At 43.9% G+C, this 20,417-nt stretch overlaps 1 protein-coding gene across 3 annotated transcripts in view; it reads right to left on the reverse strand.

The window, feature by feature from the left end:
* The window catches only part of LOC112468346 (unconventional myosin-XV), a 40,810-nt gene extending 20,944 nt beyond the window's left edge, over positions 1 to 19,866 (reverse strand). For 2 of the 3 annotated variants that reach the window (XM_025037487.1, XM_025037475.1), the window contains exons 1-18: positions 19,561 to 19,866; positions 14,082 to 14,167; positions 8,206 to 8,316; positions 5,933 to 6,021; positions 5,793 to 5,856; positions 5,597 to 5,706; positions 4,619 to 4,903; positions 4,334 to 4,511; positions 3,922 to 4,200; positions 3,386 to 3,715; positions 2,974 to 3,261; positions 2,736 to 2,893; positions 2,129 to 2,506; positions 1,538 to 1,881; positions 945 to 1,413; positions 667 to 869; positions 322 to 593; positions 11 to 187 (exon numbers count right to left, since the gene is read on the reverse strand). In XM_025037487.1, the coding sequence (XP_024893255.1) occupies positions 11 to 187; positions 322 to 593; positions 667 to 869; positions 945 to 1,413; positions 1,538 to 1,881; positions 2,129 to 2,506; positions 2,736 to 2,893; positions 2,974 to 3,261; positions 3,386 to 3,715; positions 3,922 to 4,200; positions 4,334 to 4,511; positions 4,619 to 4,903; positions 5,597 to 5,706; positions 5,793 to 5,856; positions 5,933 to 6,021; positions 8,206 to 8,316; positions 14,082 to 14,102 (3,756 nt within the window). In that variant the 5' untranslated portion in view covers positions 14,103 to 14,167; positions 19,561 to 19,866. Of the gene's footprint in view, positions 1 to 10; positions 188 to 321; positions 594 to 666; positions 870 to 944; positions 1,414 to 1,537; positions 1,882 to 2,128; positions 2,507 to 2,735; positions 2,894 to 2,973; positions 3,262 to 3,385; positions 3,716 to 3,921; positions 4,201 to 4,333; positions 4,512 to 4,618; positions 4,904 to 5,596; positions 5,707 to 5,792; positions 5,857 to 5,932; positions 6,022 to 8,205; positions 8,317 to 14,081; positions 14,168 to 19,560 lie in introns of those variants that run through there. The other variant, XM_025037481.1, reaches the window with a different exon arrangement.
* Positions 19,867 to 20,417: the final 551 nt, after the last annotated feature.

Below are 20,417 nucleotides of genomic sequence, written 5' to 3' on the forward strand. Positions count from 1 at the left end.
TAATACATACGGGTGGTTTTACAACGGGTGGCTGCGGTGGAGGAACTGCCGGTCGCCTGGGTACCTGAATTTCTAACTCAACAGGCTTATCAACTGGTTTTGGCACTGATTTTCTTTCCAGAGGCTGGAAGGTTTTTAAGATAGGAATTTCCATTTCTTGTTCCAACTCCCGAATAACTTGGACGTGCTGGAAAAAGATATTCTATTATTTACAATACAAAAACAACAATTTAACAGCCATTACTTCCATTCTATTGCATTCTCAAGTTCATTATCCCTTAAGAATCCTCTCTATTAAGGTCAACGCTAAAATTTTCTTACTTCTCGTTTCTTTATGGATGGCAGACTGTTCTTGCGCTGTTCCAAGAACATGTGCTTGGCGGCGGGGAAAGCTGGCGCCAATTCCATCTCCGAGATCAAGTCCAGGACGTAGTCGAAACCGTTAGTCTCCGTCACGATGGCGTCCGGGCCGTCCAGTTGATTCCAGAGCGTGATGGTCCAGCCGGTGTTCTCCACTCCGTGGTTTCGAACCGCGAGATTGGCCAACTCTTCACATGTGGTCCAGGAATCCATCGCGCATGTAGTTGTCTCACCTATAAGAAAAATTATCGATTACAATGGAGTTTTCATGGTAGCACGCTTTATTTTTGCGAATTCGAGATTTACCGTCGTAGAAACCAACGTTGAGCGCCATATTTACGCGATTTCTGTTAGCCCGCCATTCTAGGACGCACGGCGGATAATTCCTAGGCACTTGGTGCACCGTCTGCTGATTATTATTCATCATACGGTATACCGTTCTCTCGCCTTGCAGCAATTTGCGTTGACAGTAAGCCTTGTAACCGTCGTAGGCGTGATCGGAGACGTATCTGATTAAAGAATATTAATTAGAGATAATTGTAATGATGTATCGCGCGTCCGGTGTGCAACAAAAAGACACTTACTTCAGAAAATACTTGAAGAGCGTGGCACTGGGCTGGAACGCCGACAAGCAATTGGACAGCAGCAGCCATCCTCTCTCTTTGTTGGCGTCGTTCTCGTTCTTCCAGGTTTGATTCGCCAACTGGCACAGTATCTCGTCCCTCAGCTTCTCGTTCACGATGCCTTTGTTAACGATGTAGTCGCCCAACGCTTGTTCACGTTTGCCGTTGAGATTACTCTCATTCATAAAGCGCAATATCATTTTGAAGATCATCAGAGAGTCCGTGTAATCCTGATCGCGAGCCTTCGCTAGGAACGGCGTCTTAATCGGCTCGCGCTTCATCCCGAATATGTGACTCTTGAAATAAATGTTGGTGAACTTCGAGAACTGATACTGATCGATGTCGGGCGGCAGATTGTAGGTGTAGTTCATTGGGATGACTTGGCCGACGACCTTGAGGAGATTTCGTTCGGTGTGCGTGGGTTGCCAATCTGGAAATTACAAAAATATATATAATAATCCAAAGAATGATTTGTGAAAAATATGAAACACGTCTAAAGACTTGGATGAGAGTTTTATGATATTGTTTTAATATTTATTTTGGTAAAAACGTACCATCGAGTTTGCTGTAAATAAAGGCTAGTTCTGCGGGAATTTCCAAATGATTTACACCGGCAACAGCTCGCGAGGTCCTTTCCTGTTCCTCCCGTTGCTGCTTCGCTTTCGCTCGCTCCTTACTGGCTCTCTCGATTTCCGCTCTCTTCACCATCTCGTCCTTCAATATCTTAAATGTCTCTCGTTGCTTCCTACCTCTGTACAGTTTCTGCGCCATCAGAACGCCCTTCTTCATCGCACGGAACTGCTTACGTTCACGGTAACCGCGATACACCGCTTGTATCAGAACTGTGCTCCGAGAAATATTGAGGAATCTTCTGCGTGCCAAGAAGCCTCTTGTGTATCTGCAACAGAAACCGTTAGAGCAACGTCCGGGAAAGGTTCACACGTTTATTCACATTAATCTCACTATTTGTAAGAGGCAGCTGTAGTGAAATAACTTGAAAGAATTTATTTCTGTGAGACATTTAATCGTCACAGAGAATCATGTATATATTATATAATTAATAAATATATGTTATATATAAATAATATAATTACGAAATTATATAAATATTCTTCTGCATCTTTCTTGCATAATTTGACACATACCTCTGGACTGTGATGGCCGCTCTCTCCAGAATCAACGCTCTGTTATATTCCAGGGCTCTCTCCAATGATTCGCGTAAAAATACTCGTGTAAGTCCGAGCTGATACTGCGACTGCGCCTCTTTCGGAGCCGCTTTGTCCAAAATTAATCTGCAGAGTTCCTTGTTGGGCGCTCCCCTAGGCAAATGCGTTGAGACAAGATATCGATACCGATCTACAAAGTGTCCGAACAGAAGGCGAACTGGGTAGCCAGTTTTTCTGATGCGGATCGTCTCCAGCATGCCCGTGTATCTTAATTGTTCAAGCACACAAGGCATGTCAAATTTCATCGGTGCCTTCTCGGTGTTCGGCTTGATGCAACGAACAAACCATGGATTACATCTGCAAGCAAAAACTTTAACTATAACTGTAGCCAAATCATGACAGTAATAACTGTTACAAAACTCTAAGAGATTAATAAAAATGTTAATTAAGATGTTTTATTTAAACCTATTAAAGATTTTTAAAATTATTTACTTTAAATTATTAAATTATTTTGTCGAATTAATTTACATTTGCAATTTTTGTAATATTGCACGACAAATTTATCGTTTAAACCTGGAATGCTTACTGAGACATAGATTCTAAGAGTTGCTGAAGACTATCGTGAAATCGAGCCGAAACAGTCGGGGTTCTCGGCTTCATGGTGACAAATCTGCCATTCGGTTTGTTCATAGTTTTATTAGCTTCGTGAGTGTTTCTGACATGCTGGAACATCTTGCTAACCATCTGTAATCGTCATGACCGTGTTACCGCATTACTGTAAGACTCCTCCAGCCTAACAGCATAAACTATAAATACGAACTCACCGAAATCTTGCTACTGATCAGCAACTCGACTACATCCGGTCTCAAGGTATCTCTGTTCTTGTCTAAAAAACCCTCCACATTGTACCAGACCTGTCCGGCGTAATGCCTGATCGCGAACTCGGCGGAGTTCATTCTTGGCCTGGAATACAGTTCGCTCAGCGCGTGATTGTAATGGCATTTTTCCAGGAAAGAAAGATCCGTCGCTTTAGGGAAGTTACTCTCATCGTCTAGCAGGTGAAGAATGCCCACCGGTTTTTTCGCGATCAGGTGGATGACCGGCAAGTTATCCTGAAAGCAGACAAACGGACAATCAAATTATTTCTACGACTCACGTGCTTATGCTAGCTTATGCTAACACGTTTCGCGAAATTTTTGTGCTACGAAACAATCATATTGCCCAAATAAACCTCACCGTATAGTTGATGGTAGTCCAATCAATCTTCTCCTTCGCGTACTCCTGTTGCTCGAGCTTGAAGATGTGCTTGTTGAAATAGAACTGCAGGTTCTCGTTCGCGTAGTTGATGCATAGCTGCTCGAAACTGTTCTCCGTGAAATTTTCGAAACCGAAGATGTCGAGGATCGAAATGGCGGCCGTCTGCTTTGTGCCCTTATAGACGATATGGTTGACGCGCGCGACTAGCCACGAGAAGAGCGAGCTGTATAGCGCTTTCGCGAAAGCGTCCCTGGCATCGAGGGCTTGGTCAATATTCAAAGCCGTGAAGACTCTCTCATTCCGTGCTTCCTGCGACGATAAACAGACAGATTTATGTCTTGTTAATTTGATGATAGTCGGAACAATAAGAATGTTTACTAACAGATATTTAAAACCGTAAACTTGCTTTTAAACATCCTTATGATGTCTCCGCGACGTGTACATGAATTATGGATTTAATCGTAGATTCAAGAAGATTCAAGGAGTGAAAGATGTGTACCGAAGTGAAAACTTACTGTCGTCTTGGTAGTGAGTGCTCGAATGATGCCATCGGAATTTACTTGAAGAAGGTGCGCCGCCCAGCGTATTTCAGCGTCGGAACCGACTTCCACGCCTTCCTGGCCGTGCCTCATTTGCTTCCGGTGAAAGTAAACGTTCCCCAGATGCAGCACGCTGGCTAGAATCTTGAAAATCGTGTCCTGTTCCTCGGACGAGAAGCCGAGGACCTGCATGGCCGACAAGAGCGCCTTGAAATCTTGCACGTCGCTCTTGCCATCGATCTCGCAGTTTCCACCCTGGAACAAATGCGGAAAGAAACTTTAATATTATTTCATTATTATCTTATTATTAATTTTGCGATATGACTATCCCCTTTTCTAAGCTAAGATGCAGGGATTTTGTTGTACGTTCGCACGCACATGCACATACCTGGTTTAAATAAAAATACTTGTCCGGTGTAAGCAGGCCGTATTTATCCCTGAGTTGCTGGTCGAGTCCAGCTAGAAGTTCATAGAACACGTGGTAGTTCCTCTCCTCCGAAGCCTGAGTTACTATCCTACTCTTTTCTAGAAGATATTGCGTTATTCTACCGCCTATGATCGCGCCGCTGAGAAATAGAAAAAGTGTTGTTTGCGTGATGTGGCCACCAACAGAATCGACGAATTTTGTACTTCATTATTTTTTAAAATATACATATTTTTAAACATTACTCACTCTCTGAAGTGAACCTCCAGGTATTTCCCGAATCGACTGCTATTGTCGTTCCGCGGCGTTTTTGCATTCCCAAAGCTCTCCAGGAGCGGCGTCGCTTCTAAAATTTGCTCGGTGACGAGATTGTTCGGCGCGCGATTGACGGCCGCGAGATATTGCATCACCAACTTCGTAGACTCCGTCTTTCCCGAGCCAGACTCGCCGGAAATGACGACCACCTGATTGGCACTGGAGTTATTGGCTGCAGTCACCTGACTGTACGCGGAAGAGCCCACGGCGAATAAATGCCTGCAAAATCGAGTAAAATGGTAAGCAAGACTTTTTCAGACGTAAGTTGATCAAAATACGACCTAAGTTGCAAACTTATATATAAAAGCGAGATAAATGTAAAGTAATAAATTAAGTATTGTTGATGTCTAAATAAATTGTTTGCCATCGACAAAACATAATCTTGACACAGTCTTTACTTAATTGATGTTTACTTAATCATTAGTCAGTATTTAATTTTGTCTTAGCATTTTATACAAAGTTAAAAAAATAAAGGAATTAAAAAAAATGTATTTTAACCCTCCGCCCCCCCTTGGGTCTTTTTGGGCACAAACGAAATTTTAAACTTATCAAATATCTCCGAAATAAAGAGAGGGCGAAGTCTGACTCCCCTCCTTAAAAATAGTTGTTAGTAGTGAGAACTCACTCGCCAAAGGACGCCAAGATCCGGCAGTGAAAATAACGGTGGTGACGAAGGGTTAAGTATTAAAATAAAGAAAAGATAAATCAATCTTTAACAAAATTTGCCAAAATAAGGCAAAGGAAGCAATAGGGCTGAAGGACAATCAAATAAATTTTATTCATCAATCAACTAGTGAAACGTTTCGCTCATGTAAAACGAGAAGATTATATAAAGATTGGTATATTTTTTCTTGTATTTTAATACTTAATATATACTTTTTTCAAAAATTAAATAAATGAATTAATACTAACGGTGGGAGTGTACCAAGGATTCGTCCCTCGTAAAGCTTCACTTGATCCAATCCGTAGATGTCGAACATTTTGTACGGGTTCACCGCCACGAGGATACTTCCTGTGTACGTCTAAAAATTTCATCGCGAACGATTATTAAAGCCAGTTATTAACACTTAGGAATAAATAAATTAAATCGACGGAAAACACGACGTACGTAAATTAATTCCTTGTCGTAACGGATCTTCAGGTTCCATAATAACGACGCCTCGTTCAGATCCCTGCAATTTATTCAATTTGTTTAACACAAGTGCGTGATAATTACGCGAATAGACACGTGATAATTTCGCGACTTACGTCAACTGAATCATGTCCTCCACACCATTTTGACCCAAGTCCTGCCTGGGCTTCACTCCGCTCAGGTTGGTGAGAGTGAAGATTTGCGGCTTAAACACATAATTGTATGCAATTATTCGTCGTTTTTCCGCACGAAGATCCAGAGTGGCCGCGGCGGGCTTGACAACATGCATTTGTATAATTTTGATGACAGATCACGAGCCCGCGATCGCTCGGCGACACTTTCTTTCCAATTTCTAACGGCGCAACAGGGACACGGGGAAATGCCTAAAGACGTGACTTTCCAGCTGAAACGAATTTTACGATCGTTCCTGCCACATTTTCTCGCCGCGGTTTCTAAGGAGAACGCCCGATAAAAAAGGAAGATTCGTGCGAATTCACATAAGAAGCGAGAGAGCCACTCACGTGAGACTTAACCGGATACTCTAGCCCGTCTGCGTTTGCAGTTGCTTCTCCATTGGCGCCGGCGGTAGCAGTTATTTCCGGCAGATTAACGAAATTTTAACGTTATATTTCAAAGAAATAAAAAAAATTTTGTGTTACTATTTACCATAAGATTTTTGCGACCGTTTTATTTACGGGAAATAATCGCGATAAACTAGAAAAATGTAAATTATAATCTATCCATTTTGAGGCTATTCCTTTCTCTCTTTAAAAAACCTCTAAATTACTTTGATGCTGAATGCTGATACTTTGAGTAATGCAAGCTGATGCAATGGAGAATAATGAAACTTTCTCAAATTTTATAATTCTGATTTTCTAATTAAACAAATGAATGTCTCCATTGTTGCAAAATGTGGAAGCTGTTATTTCTAAAAGGAATACGAAAAGTTGAACTTTATATTAAAACTATTATTTATTACAAGAAATTGTTCAGGATGCAGAAAGACACATTGTTGACTTCGGGATTCATAAGATCGATTTCTAATCTGTCAGAATCAAAATATATTTCTAGTACGATTTCTCGAGATGCTATGTGATCATTCCCATTGGCTGTGGATGGAATCTTAAAAGCATCTAAGAAATTTACACTTAAGATGCCATTAAATACAAGATCGGATTGTGAGTACCGTTAAATGTACGAGTTTACACCCGTTAAGACATCCTATAATACCTATTTTTTAAAGGTGATTGGCGTGCATTACGCCAATGCGAGTCGTCATCTATAATGGGACACCGGTGAAGTGCAGTGCTGCAACTGGTGCACGACAATGCAACGCGGAGAACACAAAGTAGGCGGGCAGGAAAAATTGCGCGTTGTTAAATGACTCGCGTTGGGTGTCGGTTGCATAATGAAGCGGGTCCCTCGTGTTAATGGAAACTACGACGTGTGCGAATAATCGTCCCCGCCGTAACTTCCTTTAAAATTCTACCGTCACCCACGACCGGGGAGATCGATGACCGGTGCGGCGCGGCGGCGGTGCGATTCAAGGCCCGGTAGCTCGAACTTGAAAATTGCGCGTGCGAAGGACGAAAAAGTGAATGAAAAACGTGGAAACCAGATTGACGCGGACGCCGAGCGCACGACGTGAGAGTTGCCCCTCTCGTTCTCGCCTAATGAAACGAATTCAAACGCGCGAGGGTCGCGCTAGAAAGTCAAGAACCGACGAGCGGATCACTCGGCTACCACGCACTTGCTCCGTTCCTGCTCGATCTGACGGGCGGCGTTTGGATTACCTTAATCGCTTGACAGTCGAGCCAAGTTGAAGCGCAAGTTGTCTTCAGCATTTAGCTCCGAGAACTAGTTGGACTATTATATTTCCTAATGTTATTAATCGAACGGTAAAATCAACTTTAAATACATTTAGATACTTCAGTCGAAAAATTAAATACATAAATAAATTAAAGGAAGAAACGCAACATTTAATTAAACACTTTGGTGGAGATAAGTGAGTCAAGTACATTATTTTATATTTTCAAATATTAGTGATCAAACGGTAAAATCAACTTTAAATACATTAAAGTACTTGTTTCAAAAAAACAAATTTAAAATAAGGAATGCAACACTTAAGCAAACATTTTGGCGAAGATACGTGAGTCATACGTGAGATAGGTTGGCTCGAATGACGTCGTTTTTAGAAAATTCAAAGTGATTGGTTGCCTGGAGCTGCGTGGTAGCTGCGTATTGTCGATAGAAAGGTCTGTTTACCAACCGAAAGAGTACGTCTGGCCTATCTTTTCTCAGCTTGAGTTCTTTCACGTCTACCGTTCGTAATTATACACGGTTAAGATATGGACGATTAGTAAACGCTTTCTAGGCAGTCTTATCTTACCTTCCCGGCGATCACCGCTTGGACCGAAAGTACATTGGCGGCTCTGTGGTATTCCAGAACCTCGCCTGGCAGCACATGGCCGACACCGGGGTCGAACCACACCAGTTCACCCTGCAAATAATATCATTGTACTTCAAATTCAAATAAGCGATTTAATAACACAGCTTGCTAATATTTCAATAACTCGTGAAATTAATAAATCTTCAAACGTAATACCAGAAATACCTTTTATACTAATAAATACTCAAATTATGCCTTTTATACAACTTAAATCAACTCCCACTTGCAATAGAAAATTTCTTGGTGTCCAAATTTCAGTATAGAAACTGATTCAGAACGCTGCGCTGCAATTTCACTTAATTGTAATTATCAGCCTCGGAAAATATTCACAGCTTTTAACTTCCTCGCTGATCATTTAAACTAAGATAACTTGTGTTTATATATGCATTTCAAATATTGCCTCGGGAATAAAATAGATTTTTTTTAAATTAAAGCTTCGCTACAACCGAATATTTTCTTGAATCGATCCATAGACAATTCCAAACCGTTTTCATGTTCCACGACGGGGATCCACGCGCCACGGAAGGAGTTTGCATTCGCCTCTTTCCGGTGCAGAAACCGAATATCGACGACGACGTGTCCGGAGAGTTGGAACGGGCGCTGTTCGCGTCGCTGAGCGCTCTGACGTGCGTTGGAACACGCGTCGCCGTCTTCCTCACGTAATTCGACCTCTCTTTGCTCTGCTTCGTCAATACTCCGCCGGTCGAGGGTCTTCTCTGCTCGTCCGCGTTCCGCGCCGGCTGATTCCCCGTCGACGTCTTCCGTCCGATCTTCATGTAGCTCGGTAACGTCGTCGATCTCATTCCCGTTTTCGAGCCTTCCGCTTGTCCTTTCGTCAACAATTCGCTCTGCGACTTCGGCCGACATCTCGCTTGCCTCTCGCTGGTCCACGTGGAATCTCTGTGAGGACACTTGTTACGGGACCAAGAGTCCGTCCTTGAATCCTTTCTCGCGGACCAGGCGGAGTCCGCGCGACAAGCCGTCCTCCTATCCACGAGATCGTTTCTGTCCGTTTTAAAATTACGCAGCCGATCGATATCCGCTCTGGAGACTAATATGGCGTCATGCTTAACCCTGACCACGTCCTGATCTCGATCTTGGTGCATCCGTCGCTCCAAGGAATCCATTTGGTCCACGTTGCTGATTATTCTGCGCCTAGAGATCGTTTTGTCGATCGGCTCTAATAGTCTCTCTTCGTGAGAAGCTTGCCTGGAGGTTTTGCGCGCGACCTTGACATAAATATCGTCACGAGTGACGTCGTCCGCGCACCTGGCGCGATCAAGCGGATCGGGAACGGGATCTCGCAGATGCCTGACGACTTTCGTCGAGGTGTCCGCGCGTTCTCCACTCGCCCTCGTCCTGGAAAATCTCGTCAGAGTGCCCGAGGGTGTCGCGGAGTCGCGCAATGTCGCGGCGCCAGTCGGTAGCGATATTTTCCGTCGCCGAATCCTCCCATAGATCGGCGCTTCCCTTCCGGCAGCCTCCCTCGTCCTCGAGGAGGAGTACTCCTCCAGTCGAGACGTCTTGGAGGCGTGCACGATCTTCGGCAAAGTCGACGGCCGCGGGAGATCACGATCCTCTTTAACCGAGCGACCGGGACTCGGTCTCGGGAAACCCGATGACGTCCTCGCGACATCCTTCAACTGCGAACTCGCCTCTATGCTCGCGTGACGTCGCAGGATATCCTGCCTTGAAACCTTCTTCAAGAGTGAGGAAGTGCCTTGACGTTCGGTGTCTTGACGAGTTCGTCTACCGATCGACGGCAACGTTCTCGGTCTTTTCTCGACCTGATTCTTCTCTGGGGTTGAGTGGAGCGTCTCGTCGTCGTCCTTGACACATCTGCGCCGCAGGATCTCCTTCCTGGAGACCGCCAGGCCGCGCGGCACCGTGTAATAGGTCTCGCGTCGATCACCCGCGTCCGGAGATGGTCGCCAGGTGGAAGCGCGGCATTGTTGCCTGTTAACCGCTTCCGGCGCGCAGTAATCCAGGGCGGAATTCGTATCTGGGTCTGGGCCGCTGCCGCTCGCATTATGCAACGCGCGTCCGCCGCGGCCGGCGGATAACGGTTCCGCGCTCGCGTAGAAAGCTTCCGAGGAGTGCAGCGAAAAGTGACTCCGCGGGGTCGACGATCGACCCACGGACCAGCGTCGCCGTTGCTGCTGCTGCTTCGCGCTCGATCCCACATTGGCCATCGCTGCCGGGGATATCGGCGATCAGCCGCGCACTTCATGTGCGAACACGCCACTTGCCTTCTCGCTGAGAACTTCCCTCTTCGCGTAATCGCGGAAGACCTCCGTTGTCGCCTGTATTGACAGCTCGGTTCCCTCTACCAGATTTTACCAACTTTCTACTAGCTTCGAACATTCATCTCTGCACAGTTGTCTCAAATATAATACGGCATTCGGGAAGGATCTCCGTTTACAAAATCGTGATTTATTTTCCTTGGTTGAGTATTCCATGAAAATAATATTTCATCTTCTGCTCACCTTTGCTTATAATTGCATAATACGCAATTCGCGTGATTACAGACGCACAATCGCGATTTCTACCGAATACAATCTTCGAGGACGTTCGCGTATGAATCTTTAAACAGAAGGGTGCGTTTATCCTCGGCGTTCCGGCTATTCCCACAGTTCACGACGCACGATTACGTGTACAAATATCTTACGTTTCTTTTCTTCTTCCCTCGTTTTTTTTAAAACATCGCGTGTAGTATGATTGCGTTTTTCCTCAGTTATAGCAACGTCGAGTTTTCGATTGCATCTCCTTCTTTCAAGTTCGCTCAATTTAAATAACAACCTCGTCGTGGAGATGATGGACGCGTGTAGCGTTTCAAGTCAATGCCCGCTGCGCAACTCTCTCGGATCCGCACCGAGGTATCGAGACACACGTCTTTCACTCGCGAGATCGTCAGGAGATTCGATGCCTCGCTTAAAATTGACGTGACGTGACAGCCGCGGTCGTTCAGGAAATGTAAAAAACTTCACGCGAACCCGCGAATCACTCTGCCCGGTCAAATCGTGTCAACTGCGTTTTATAATTCACACAATATTTAAAATATTAATTATTAGCTATTATAAATTTACTCGGTCAAACAAAGATTTATTAATACAAATACAGGGTGTGCCTTAGTCACATTGATATTATTTATTATATTTAATATTTACTATTTCTCTCTTTTCTCTTTTGTGAAATTTAATCACTCGTGCGTAACACGATTTTAACACCGTTTATCACACGAAAAAAAAGCGAAAAACCGGTCAAGCAGGTCGCGATCGCCCGAACGAGTCTTTATAGTTATCAGTTATCTAGCTACGTCGAGAAAACTGCTTCGTGCGGCTACAGGGTCGCATTTGCGACCAGTGAAACAATGTCGCATAAAGTTTTCCCGTTTCCAATTGAAACCTGCGGGGTCGAATATCTTCAGGATGAACTATGAACTATCGCCGGTCCGTCGAGACTTCACATTCTTCCACGCTTAGCCTCCATCCGACGCGCATTTCCGTGTACCGTTTTCCGCCTTCCGTCCGCCGCGGGCTTTTCTCCGCATTTCGGGTTTATTTACAGCAACCGCGCCGATCGGTCTTATCGAGGAGTCCCGTCACGATCGGCGATCGCGGCCTAAGTCGTTCGACGAGGCCCGCGCTGTCGCGCGCATGTTAAATTCGGCTTAAAGAAGTTAGGAGGCCACGCAGGCGTCTATCGGGCTCATTGGGTCAGTCGGCAAAAGTCCGCTGCTGCATGGCACACGCGGAATTCGTTAACGGTGCCCGGCGGCGGTGTCATCCTCTTCGGTCGTCCCCCCCGGGCCGTAATCCGCCGACTCAACAAAATCGACCCTTTCGCGGAAGGAATGGTTCCTCGGGAGGGAAAGGCTCCCTTTCCCTCGCGAGGCCGAGGATGATCGCGCGCGATGCGGACGCTAGGATGTTCGACGCGGCACTGGAAGTTGCGGGGCCTTCCTTCCCTCTCCGCAACAATTGCCTCGGATACACGCAGTGGCGTATATGCAATTTTAATTGAGACACGCTAATTAGGCCGTGCCCGAAAGCGGCCCATATTTCCCCGATCGGACGCGCCGCCGGATCGCATATCGCGCTTTCCCCCGTTCTCCTGGAATCCCGCTCGCCGTTTTGTCCGCTACCTATCGGTAGCGCCCAATCTCGGACGGGAGTCTTCTGTATATATGCGTTTAAGACCCGTCACGGCGGGATTTAGCGCGATGAAATCATAAGCTACCGGCGCCAGTGGATCGAAGCGCTTTGGGGTGGAACCAAGCGTGCCTCTCTTCTTATATAAATTACGCGCTAAATACGCGCGCGCGCAACCGTACACATGCAACGTATACGCGCGTATTACGTACTGATGGCTTATACGGGAGGCGTAGGAACGCGCGAAGGGAAGCTACTCAGCTACTCTGCCTAGCGGCCGTGGCGAGTTGCAGAAGAGCGATAGAAATTGTCGATTGCGGAGCGCGGCGAGCGCAACCGCAAGATGGGACACGATTACCTCTTCTTCTTCTTCTTGTAGCAATGTCGGATTGATTTATCGACATTAAACAGATTTCCCGGCGTTACGTAACGTTTCTGAATTGTTTCGTTTCTTAAAATTGAAGAAAAAAAAGAGAGGAAACGGACTTGCGACATAATCGTTTCGTTTGAAAATTGCTCTCTTGCTAGCGGATAGAAGGCAAAGTATATCCGGGCTATAAAAAAAGCACGGCACAGCTCATTAAATCTCCGGCGGCTTCATGTCTTCATTTTCGATAATGCCGGTTGTTTTAATATCCATTTCAATTTCGTTAATGCCCTTCTACTACACTCGCTCCTCGACGTGCGGAATGCTTCCTTAATTATTCCGCCGCTCATTATCCGCGATTGGATGCGCGAGGAGCGAAGTAAAAGTGAGAAGCCGCCATTGCGCCAGCCCGCTCGCGATGCATTCCAAACGCATCCATCGCAAAAAAAATAACGTTAGCCTCTACATTGCTATAGTCATTCGTAGGTTATGATGCTAAATTTAGAAGCTAACGCGGATTAAGTCTTGTACACAGTTACATTAAAACTCACTCGAGAAAGCGCATTTCCAAAGCTTTACTGATGTCTCAAGATTGCTTAATATACATTATGTTTAAAAGTGATTTTTTTAATTTTGCAAGACTTGTTTAATTTCTTTTACTTGAAATGTTTTAGAAAAGTGCACACACTCAAACGGTCGATACACGTTTTTCATTCTTCTCACTTCTTTTTAGAGTTTCCCCGCAGCAACCTTAAAAAGTTCATTTATCAGGCTTCAGTGTTTTTCCAATTCTGCAAAGTCGAAGACGATCGGCGCGCGGATCGATCGTTGACTAAGCGTCGAAAGACCGTCGGACGAGGCGTTGGAAAGTGGCTGCTGCGAGCGCGGCGATGCAATTGCGTGTGCGCAGATCATTGACTCCGACCACGCAGCGAGATCCCACCGCGGCGGTCGTGACCACGTAAACATTGTGCAATGCCATGACAATCCAAAAGTGACCGTCTTACGATCTGCGAGTCTACGAATCTACGAGTGGGAATCGCAACACCTTAACACGAACGATTGACAAGCTCCGGGAACGACCGTTCTTCTTTCACAACGTCGCGTTTCCTTCGATTTCGCCGATATTCGGTTCGATTATATAGACTTTCTTCGATAAAATAATCGTGTAACTTTAGAAACGCTCGGTACTTAATTCACGCAATATACCCCGCAAGCGTGTTTATTATAGCCACGTAAAAACCACTCACGACGAGTCCGGCCTTTCGAGATACATCAGCTAATAAATATCAACTCACCTTTTGCCAGTCGGCATACATCTTGGAACGGCGTTAAATCGACCTCCGTGTGAAAGTATCCGGCATTTTGTGTCAATCGGTCTGTCCTGAAACGAAACGATTCGGACTCATTATTTTGATTATTATTATCATTTGATTCTTAGCTTATAGATTGTCAGCTGACTTGGACGCGATACCGTTCGAGCTGTCCATCAGTTTTCAATGTCAGATATCTTACGCGCGTGCCGAGAAATATTACGCCAATCGTGTTTGTAACGGAAACATCGCCCAGTGTTGCTGTCCAGTTATCCTTTCCAATCATCCCGCAACTTCCGACACAGTTCGAGGAATGTTAATGTTCAAGCTCTGAGTTCTTTATTTGTAACGATGCATATATATATATATATATATATATATATATATATATATATATATCGTATATTTATTTAATTGCTCAGAGTAGACAATTCTAATTGTAAAGTTAAAGTCGTACTTCTAGTTGTAAAAAGAAAGATTTTTTTGTCGTGAGATGTACAAAGAATTTTTATTAAAATTCAGATAATCTTCATAAATGTTACAACTCCGGCCTATATATATGTCGAAGAAAACATTAGTTCGGCGCGTGAGCGCGGCTTGATATCGATCATAATTGCACGTTCGGAAATATGGGAAGTGTCGCAACGAGTATTCAGCTCCGCAAGATCGAGATACACACGACCACGCGCGCGTGTCTATATGTCTACGACGTGTACAAGATGCATACTTAGAAATATCATTTATACCTTCCACTGTACATGACATCACTCAGCTGCTGCAAGTTGCGCAAAAATAAGCTTGTTTTTTTACACACGTTAAAAATGTTTCAATGATTATAGAGCGGAAACCCCCCCCTCCCCTCCCTATAGATACAAAGAGATCATGAAACCAAGTTACTTTCTCTCTCAATTCCATTAATTATATTGTCTCTTAGAAATTGACATTCTGCATATTCTTAACTTCGTCAGTTATTGTACTTTTGCCACTCCTTTCTAACAATCTATCATTTCTCATTCTCGTTATTGTAACTTCTTTAATTTTCAGATGATTATATAAAATAAATTTTCAGGCTGTAAAATTATTATTTTCAAAGTCATAAGTTTTCTCATTATTTAATTTCTTTATTTTTTAAATAGTTATATTTAAACATAAATGTTTAGGTTGTAAAATGTTATTCTCAAGGTTTGAGACGGCAGGCTCGTAAACCTACCGTGCAAGCCACTCGGCCCTGCGCTTCGCAGGTCGCGCCGGTCGCGGTCTATGAGCGAGCACACACTCGCGCGCGTCAAGCGCGACGCGGATAAATCTCCGCGGCTAAGGCTACTTCCAGTAAAAGTAGCAAACGGCCGGCGTCCTTCTCCGGCGTGCTCACCGCGGAATGCATTTCGCAATTTTATGCTAATTTGGTTAGTCACCCTCGATCAGCGGCGAGCTCGCGAGCGCGGCTGCGAGAGGGACGCGTGGGTTAGATTCGACGGAGCGAGATACGGCGCGGCGAAGACAATGGCGACGACGACGGCGATTTGGCCTTTCGACACCGCTGACTGTTCATTGTCTGCCACGCCGTGATGTCTTCTATCGTCGGCTCTTTCGGCGACCCCGGCTCACCGGGAAACGGCAAAACTGCTAACCGGTTTCGCGAAACGATATTCGTGCCGCGCGCGCGTCATCCTCTTCTTCTGTCAACATGAGTGTATTTAGTGCCGAGATCAAGTTTCTCGCATGTGCAAGAGTCTCTAAACGTTTGTAACGGGAATTGGAGAGAGATTACTTAGGAAAATTTGAATTAGGCGTTACTTTAAAATTGGAGAAAATGTTGAACTTCGTAAAATTTTAAAAATTGTTACTTCCGTTTCTAGAACGAAAGTTGAAATATAATGTGTATGTGAAATCAAAACAATTCTATTACGTATCAAATATATTAGAAATGCCCAGTTTCAATGTGATAAAAAAGTTTGAACAGATATATCTACTTTTAATTTTTATTTTAGTTATATATAATCTTCATTACTTAAGAGATATAATTGTGGTTATAACACATTAATTACTTTTAATAAAATACTGGAGTGAAAATTAATACGTACAAAGCTGATTTCTAAAGTTGCTCATATACTGTGTATAATTATGTACAGTATATTAATTAAAAGGTACATGCCATGCAAATCAAACTTTTGAAATATTCATGTACATATACATATTTACATAATTATACATAATTTTTTTCGATCAATTTCAAGCTTTACTTAAATCCCCTCGCGAAGCTCTCTTAAGGTTAACGCATGCATGCATATTGCTTCACTATGTGCGAGTTAAGGGATAAAACCTCGAGAGATAATAAATCTCCCCCTTCTCTCTTTCTCTCTCTCCCTATTTCTCTGCAGCGACAATCTTACAGCGAGCGTTAATGGCGGCGAGAGAATAGGAACTTTGCGATGCAAGTTATCCAGGTCAGACAGAGAAAGCAGCAGCCCGGCCGCGCGGTGATACAAGGATCTTATGTAATTCATAATCGCGCCTCTCTCGCGGCTCGCGGCTATCGAGGCAAGAGTCAGCCGGGAGATTAATCGTGCGTGATCCTGTCGCTCGTGCATACAACCGGCTTGTTTCAAAGTCACCGTCGCGTCCAGCCGAAACCGCTCGACCGGACCGAGACCCGCCGCGTTTCAAATGGGGCACGGTCTCTCGAACGATATTCAACCCGCGACCGACCCTAGCCGATAAGAAAGCAGCTTTTAGGAAGCACTTTCTCTCTTCCAGTTTTTTTTATTACTCGCTCCGTATCATTCACAATCGGACTTTCGTGCTACGCCATGGCGAACCGTTTCGCGTGCGATTGCACTGCGTTTCCGCGGCGTCAATCATTTCCGCGCCTGTCCATAAAGAGACCATTACGAGTCTTTAGAATTAAATGAGATTTGTAGCGTCGGGATTTCTAAATTTTTAATATCATCTTTTCTAGTGTCATCTCTCAATATTATTATTATTATTAGCCGATAAGGAATAAATCTTGGGAAAATTGCAAATAATATTCGAGCATGTACAGGATTTTTAAAAAAGTATGCAGGACTTATGTGAGATAGTATTCACTCAAGGAGAATAAAAAACTCCTAACAAACATGAATCCAAAACTCAAATTCTCTTGAATTTTTATGTCAAAAGTCCCATTCGATTTTAAAAGTCTTGCTGATCTATTTTTAACACCCTGTATATCCAAATTGCCAAATCTGTCGAAAACAGATTTTGCAAAGTATCCGCAAATTTTGTCTGCAGAATGCCGATGAAAATATAACAGAATTTGCAAATAGAATATGAGATCGGATTGACTGATGCAGAAACCGAGCAATTTGACTTTTGCAATTTTGTGAATGATGCGTTTAAACGTTTACGAAATGGCAGACTCCATTCGGCTTCTGTTGACAATCTTCTGTCAGAGTGTGTCGACAGGCTCCGCCAGCAGAACATGAGTTTAATGCAGACGCGGTTAATGCCAGTCTACCGCAACATTCCGCTCGCATTTGCTGGCATGCTGCTAACATTTCACCGCGTACGTAGCACTTTAATTAATCTATTAAAATTCCAATTTAGTATTCGCCACTATACATTTAATACCACTACTTAATTTCAATTCAACATGTTATGTCATGTCTTAAAACTAAGAGCTTCCTTCCTTTTACTGTTTTAGATTTAAAAAAATAAATTTTGTAAATCAACTTGCGCAAATACAGCATAAAAGACTTTTTAATCTTCCAGCGTTACTAATGATATTACACGTAATATTACTCATGTAGAAATTACTATCTAAAGCAAAAATATATTATCAAGTCATCCACATACAGGTCTTAATGTAACTGCATTAATTTCGTGGTCGTACGCTCGTTTCCGCTTTCACATATTTCTGTATTAGAGTAGAATGGGGGCCAGAGGCTGAGAAGTGTTCGTATTCTTTTCAATTTTCCGCGACATGGGTAGGCGCCATTAATGGGAGAACGTCGTCTTCTCCACGGTAGCCAGACGGATGCATTGTCCTTGAATACTTTCGCCTAATCGTGCGTCGACCGGAATGTCGCGCACCGCGGCACGCCATTTTAAAGCCAGCCGCATGAACTTTTGTTCCGACATTTGCGAAGCGAGACGGAGATCCGTCGCGGTACTCGAGTTAACTCGAGTACCCTCAATTAGACCCCGAGTCCCATCCCGCAATCGTTCTCCGTGGATCTGCGAGATCGATTTATATTTGTTCTGGTATTAACTTAACTGTTTCTCGTATTCTATTTATTCTTGTTACACTGTTCACATGATTACACGGTCAACAACGGACACGAGTAACGAGCCGCGCACGTATACACGCACACGCAAGGCTAAGCCAGGAGCTCGAGCTAAATTTTCTTGATTCTCAACTGGCCTGGTGAGCTCCCGATGCATAAAAGCCGACTGCTAACCTTCGCTCGTTCCTTCAGAACAGGTATACAGATCGGGAACTGAAGCTGTTTTACGTGCACACGCACACCGCATTATGTTTAGTCAGATCAGATGTACCTGAATTCCACCTTTTTTAAAATCCCAAAAACAAGCAATTCGACAGGTGCCTAGTGACAGATATTTAAAAGACAACTCCTGCATTGATTCTCTTTTTATTGTTAGTAGATAAACCTTTTGCTTTCTTTACAATTAACGAAATGGAGATCGAAAATGTAATCCAGAAGTTTATTCGTGAAGATTAAAATTAGAAAGTAGAAGATTTTCACAGAGGTACAATTAATATTTATATCATTTTTTATCAACAAACAACATATCGTTGTTTCAAATTTAATTTATATTGCAAAGAAAAAAAAAACAATGCCAGAGATTTTATATTTCTAAATTTCCTATACATATTTTATAATTTATAGTATTTTATATTACAGTCTTTTTTCTTCGAATATGTATTCATAAATTTTACTTTCCGCCACTTCTAACATTGAAAATTACTTTAGATGATTCTCCATTATATATATGTATATTCTTCTTTATTTATCTTATTATTGATTATACAGAATATGTTTTAATAATATAATATAATAAAATATACAAGATCTTCGTAAATATTTATTATATCAAATATTTTATATCAGGTACCTTTTTATTATTTATTTTATCAAATATTGTATTAGGCTGCTTTTACAATAAGTGCTTCAATGTGTGAATTATACCGAAATATTGTCGTTGCTTCAACATGACGTCAGGGCAAAATTTTACGAAACACAATTATAGAAGCTGATTTCAAAATGAGTTAATCTCGTGTCATCACAGCGATATATCGATTACGAACGCGATGATGCGGGACACGTATCCGCGAGACGATATCGCCGCGACGGGCATCGATGTCTCCGGCGCGGCGCGGCGTCTTCGACACCGCGCTTATGCGAGAGAGATCGATCGCGACGACGCCGATCGCGGTGCTACTTTCTCAGTATCGAGAACTCACCTCTGGACGTGTGTCGCCGTGCTCTTTGACAGGATCGTAGCACGAGCCAGGTGGAACGATCGAACCGGCAGAAGAGACGAATTTTCAGTCGAGTGACGTGACTGAAATTCCACGGGGATTCACGCGGCTCCGGAAAGGAATGCGGGAGCAGCGATTCAGCGAGGACGTTGGAACGCGCACGTTATTTCGCGGGGTACGCGGCTTCGAAACTGCGCGCGAACCGCGGTCCCGCCCCGTCGTCGTCCGTCGTCGTCGCGATCTTTCAATTCTTTTTTATTTCTATCCGAGCGCGTCGCGGACGATCGAGCAACGACTGGCTTCCACGACGCGATTCCGGATCGTGGTATGCGGCCGCTCGACCTCGCCTAAGAGGAAGGTAGCTCGCGCCGCCACCACGAGGAGCCACCATACGCCGTGTTTGTACCGTTACGCACGCGGTATCAGGGTACAGGTGGATCCAGAGACCTGGAGGAAACCTGTGAAGTATAGTGTGAAGCGACCGGTTTACCTGGTACCGCCAACTCGAGGTTTGAAACGTCCTGTAAATTGCCGACGGAACAGCAGCGTACCTACACTTTCGGAATCCTGGCGCTTCAATTCCATTCGAGATTAACTATAAAAATTATAAATATAACCAGCGAAGAGAGTGTGCACGTGCACCTTTTGATTTTCTTCGTTGTACTTTTATTTTCTTTTTACATATCGCGGTTTGTCTCACGTTTTATACAAATATGATCAACGATCTAGGCCCGCGTGCGATGCGTGCGCGTGAAACGTGTCTGTGTGTAATGCATGTTAATTTATTCGCGGACAAACGTGTTCGATGAGGAAGTGGCTGCGAGGAGATCTCACGTTTC

This window comes from Temnothorax curvispinosus, unplaced genomic scaffold (assembly GCF_003070985.1).
Source record: "Temnothorax curvispinosus isolate PA1 unplaced genomic scaffold, ASM307098v1 QBEX01001787.1, whole genome shotgun sequence".
Lineage (NCBI taxonomy): Eukaryota > Metazoa > Arthropoda > Insecta > Hymenoptera > Formicidae > Temnothorax > Temnothorax curvispinosus.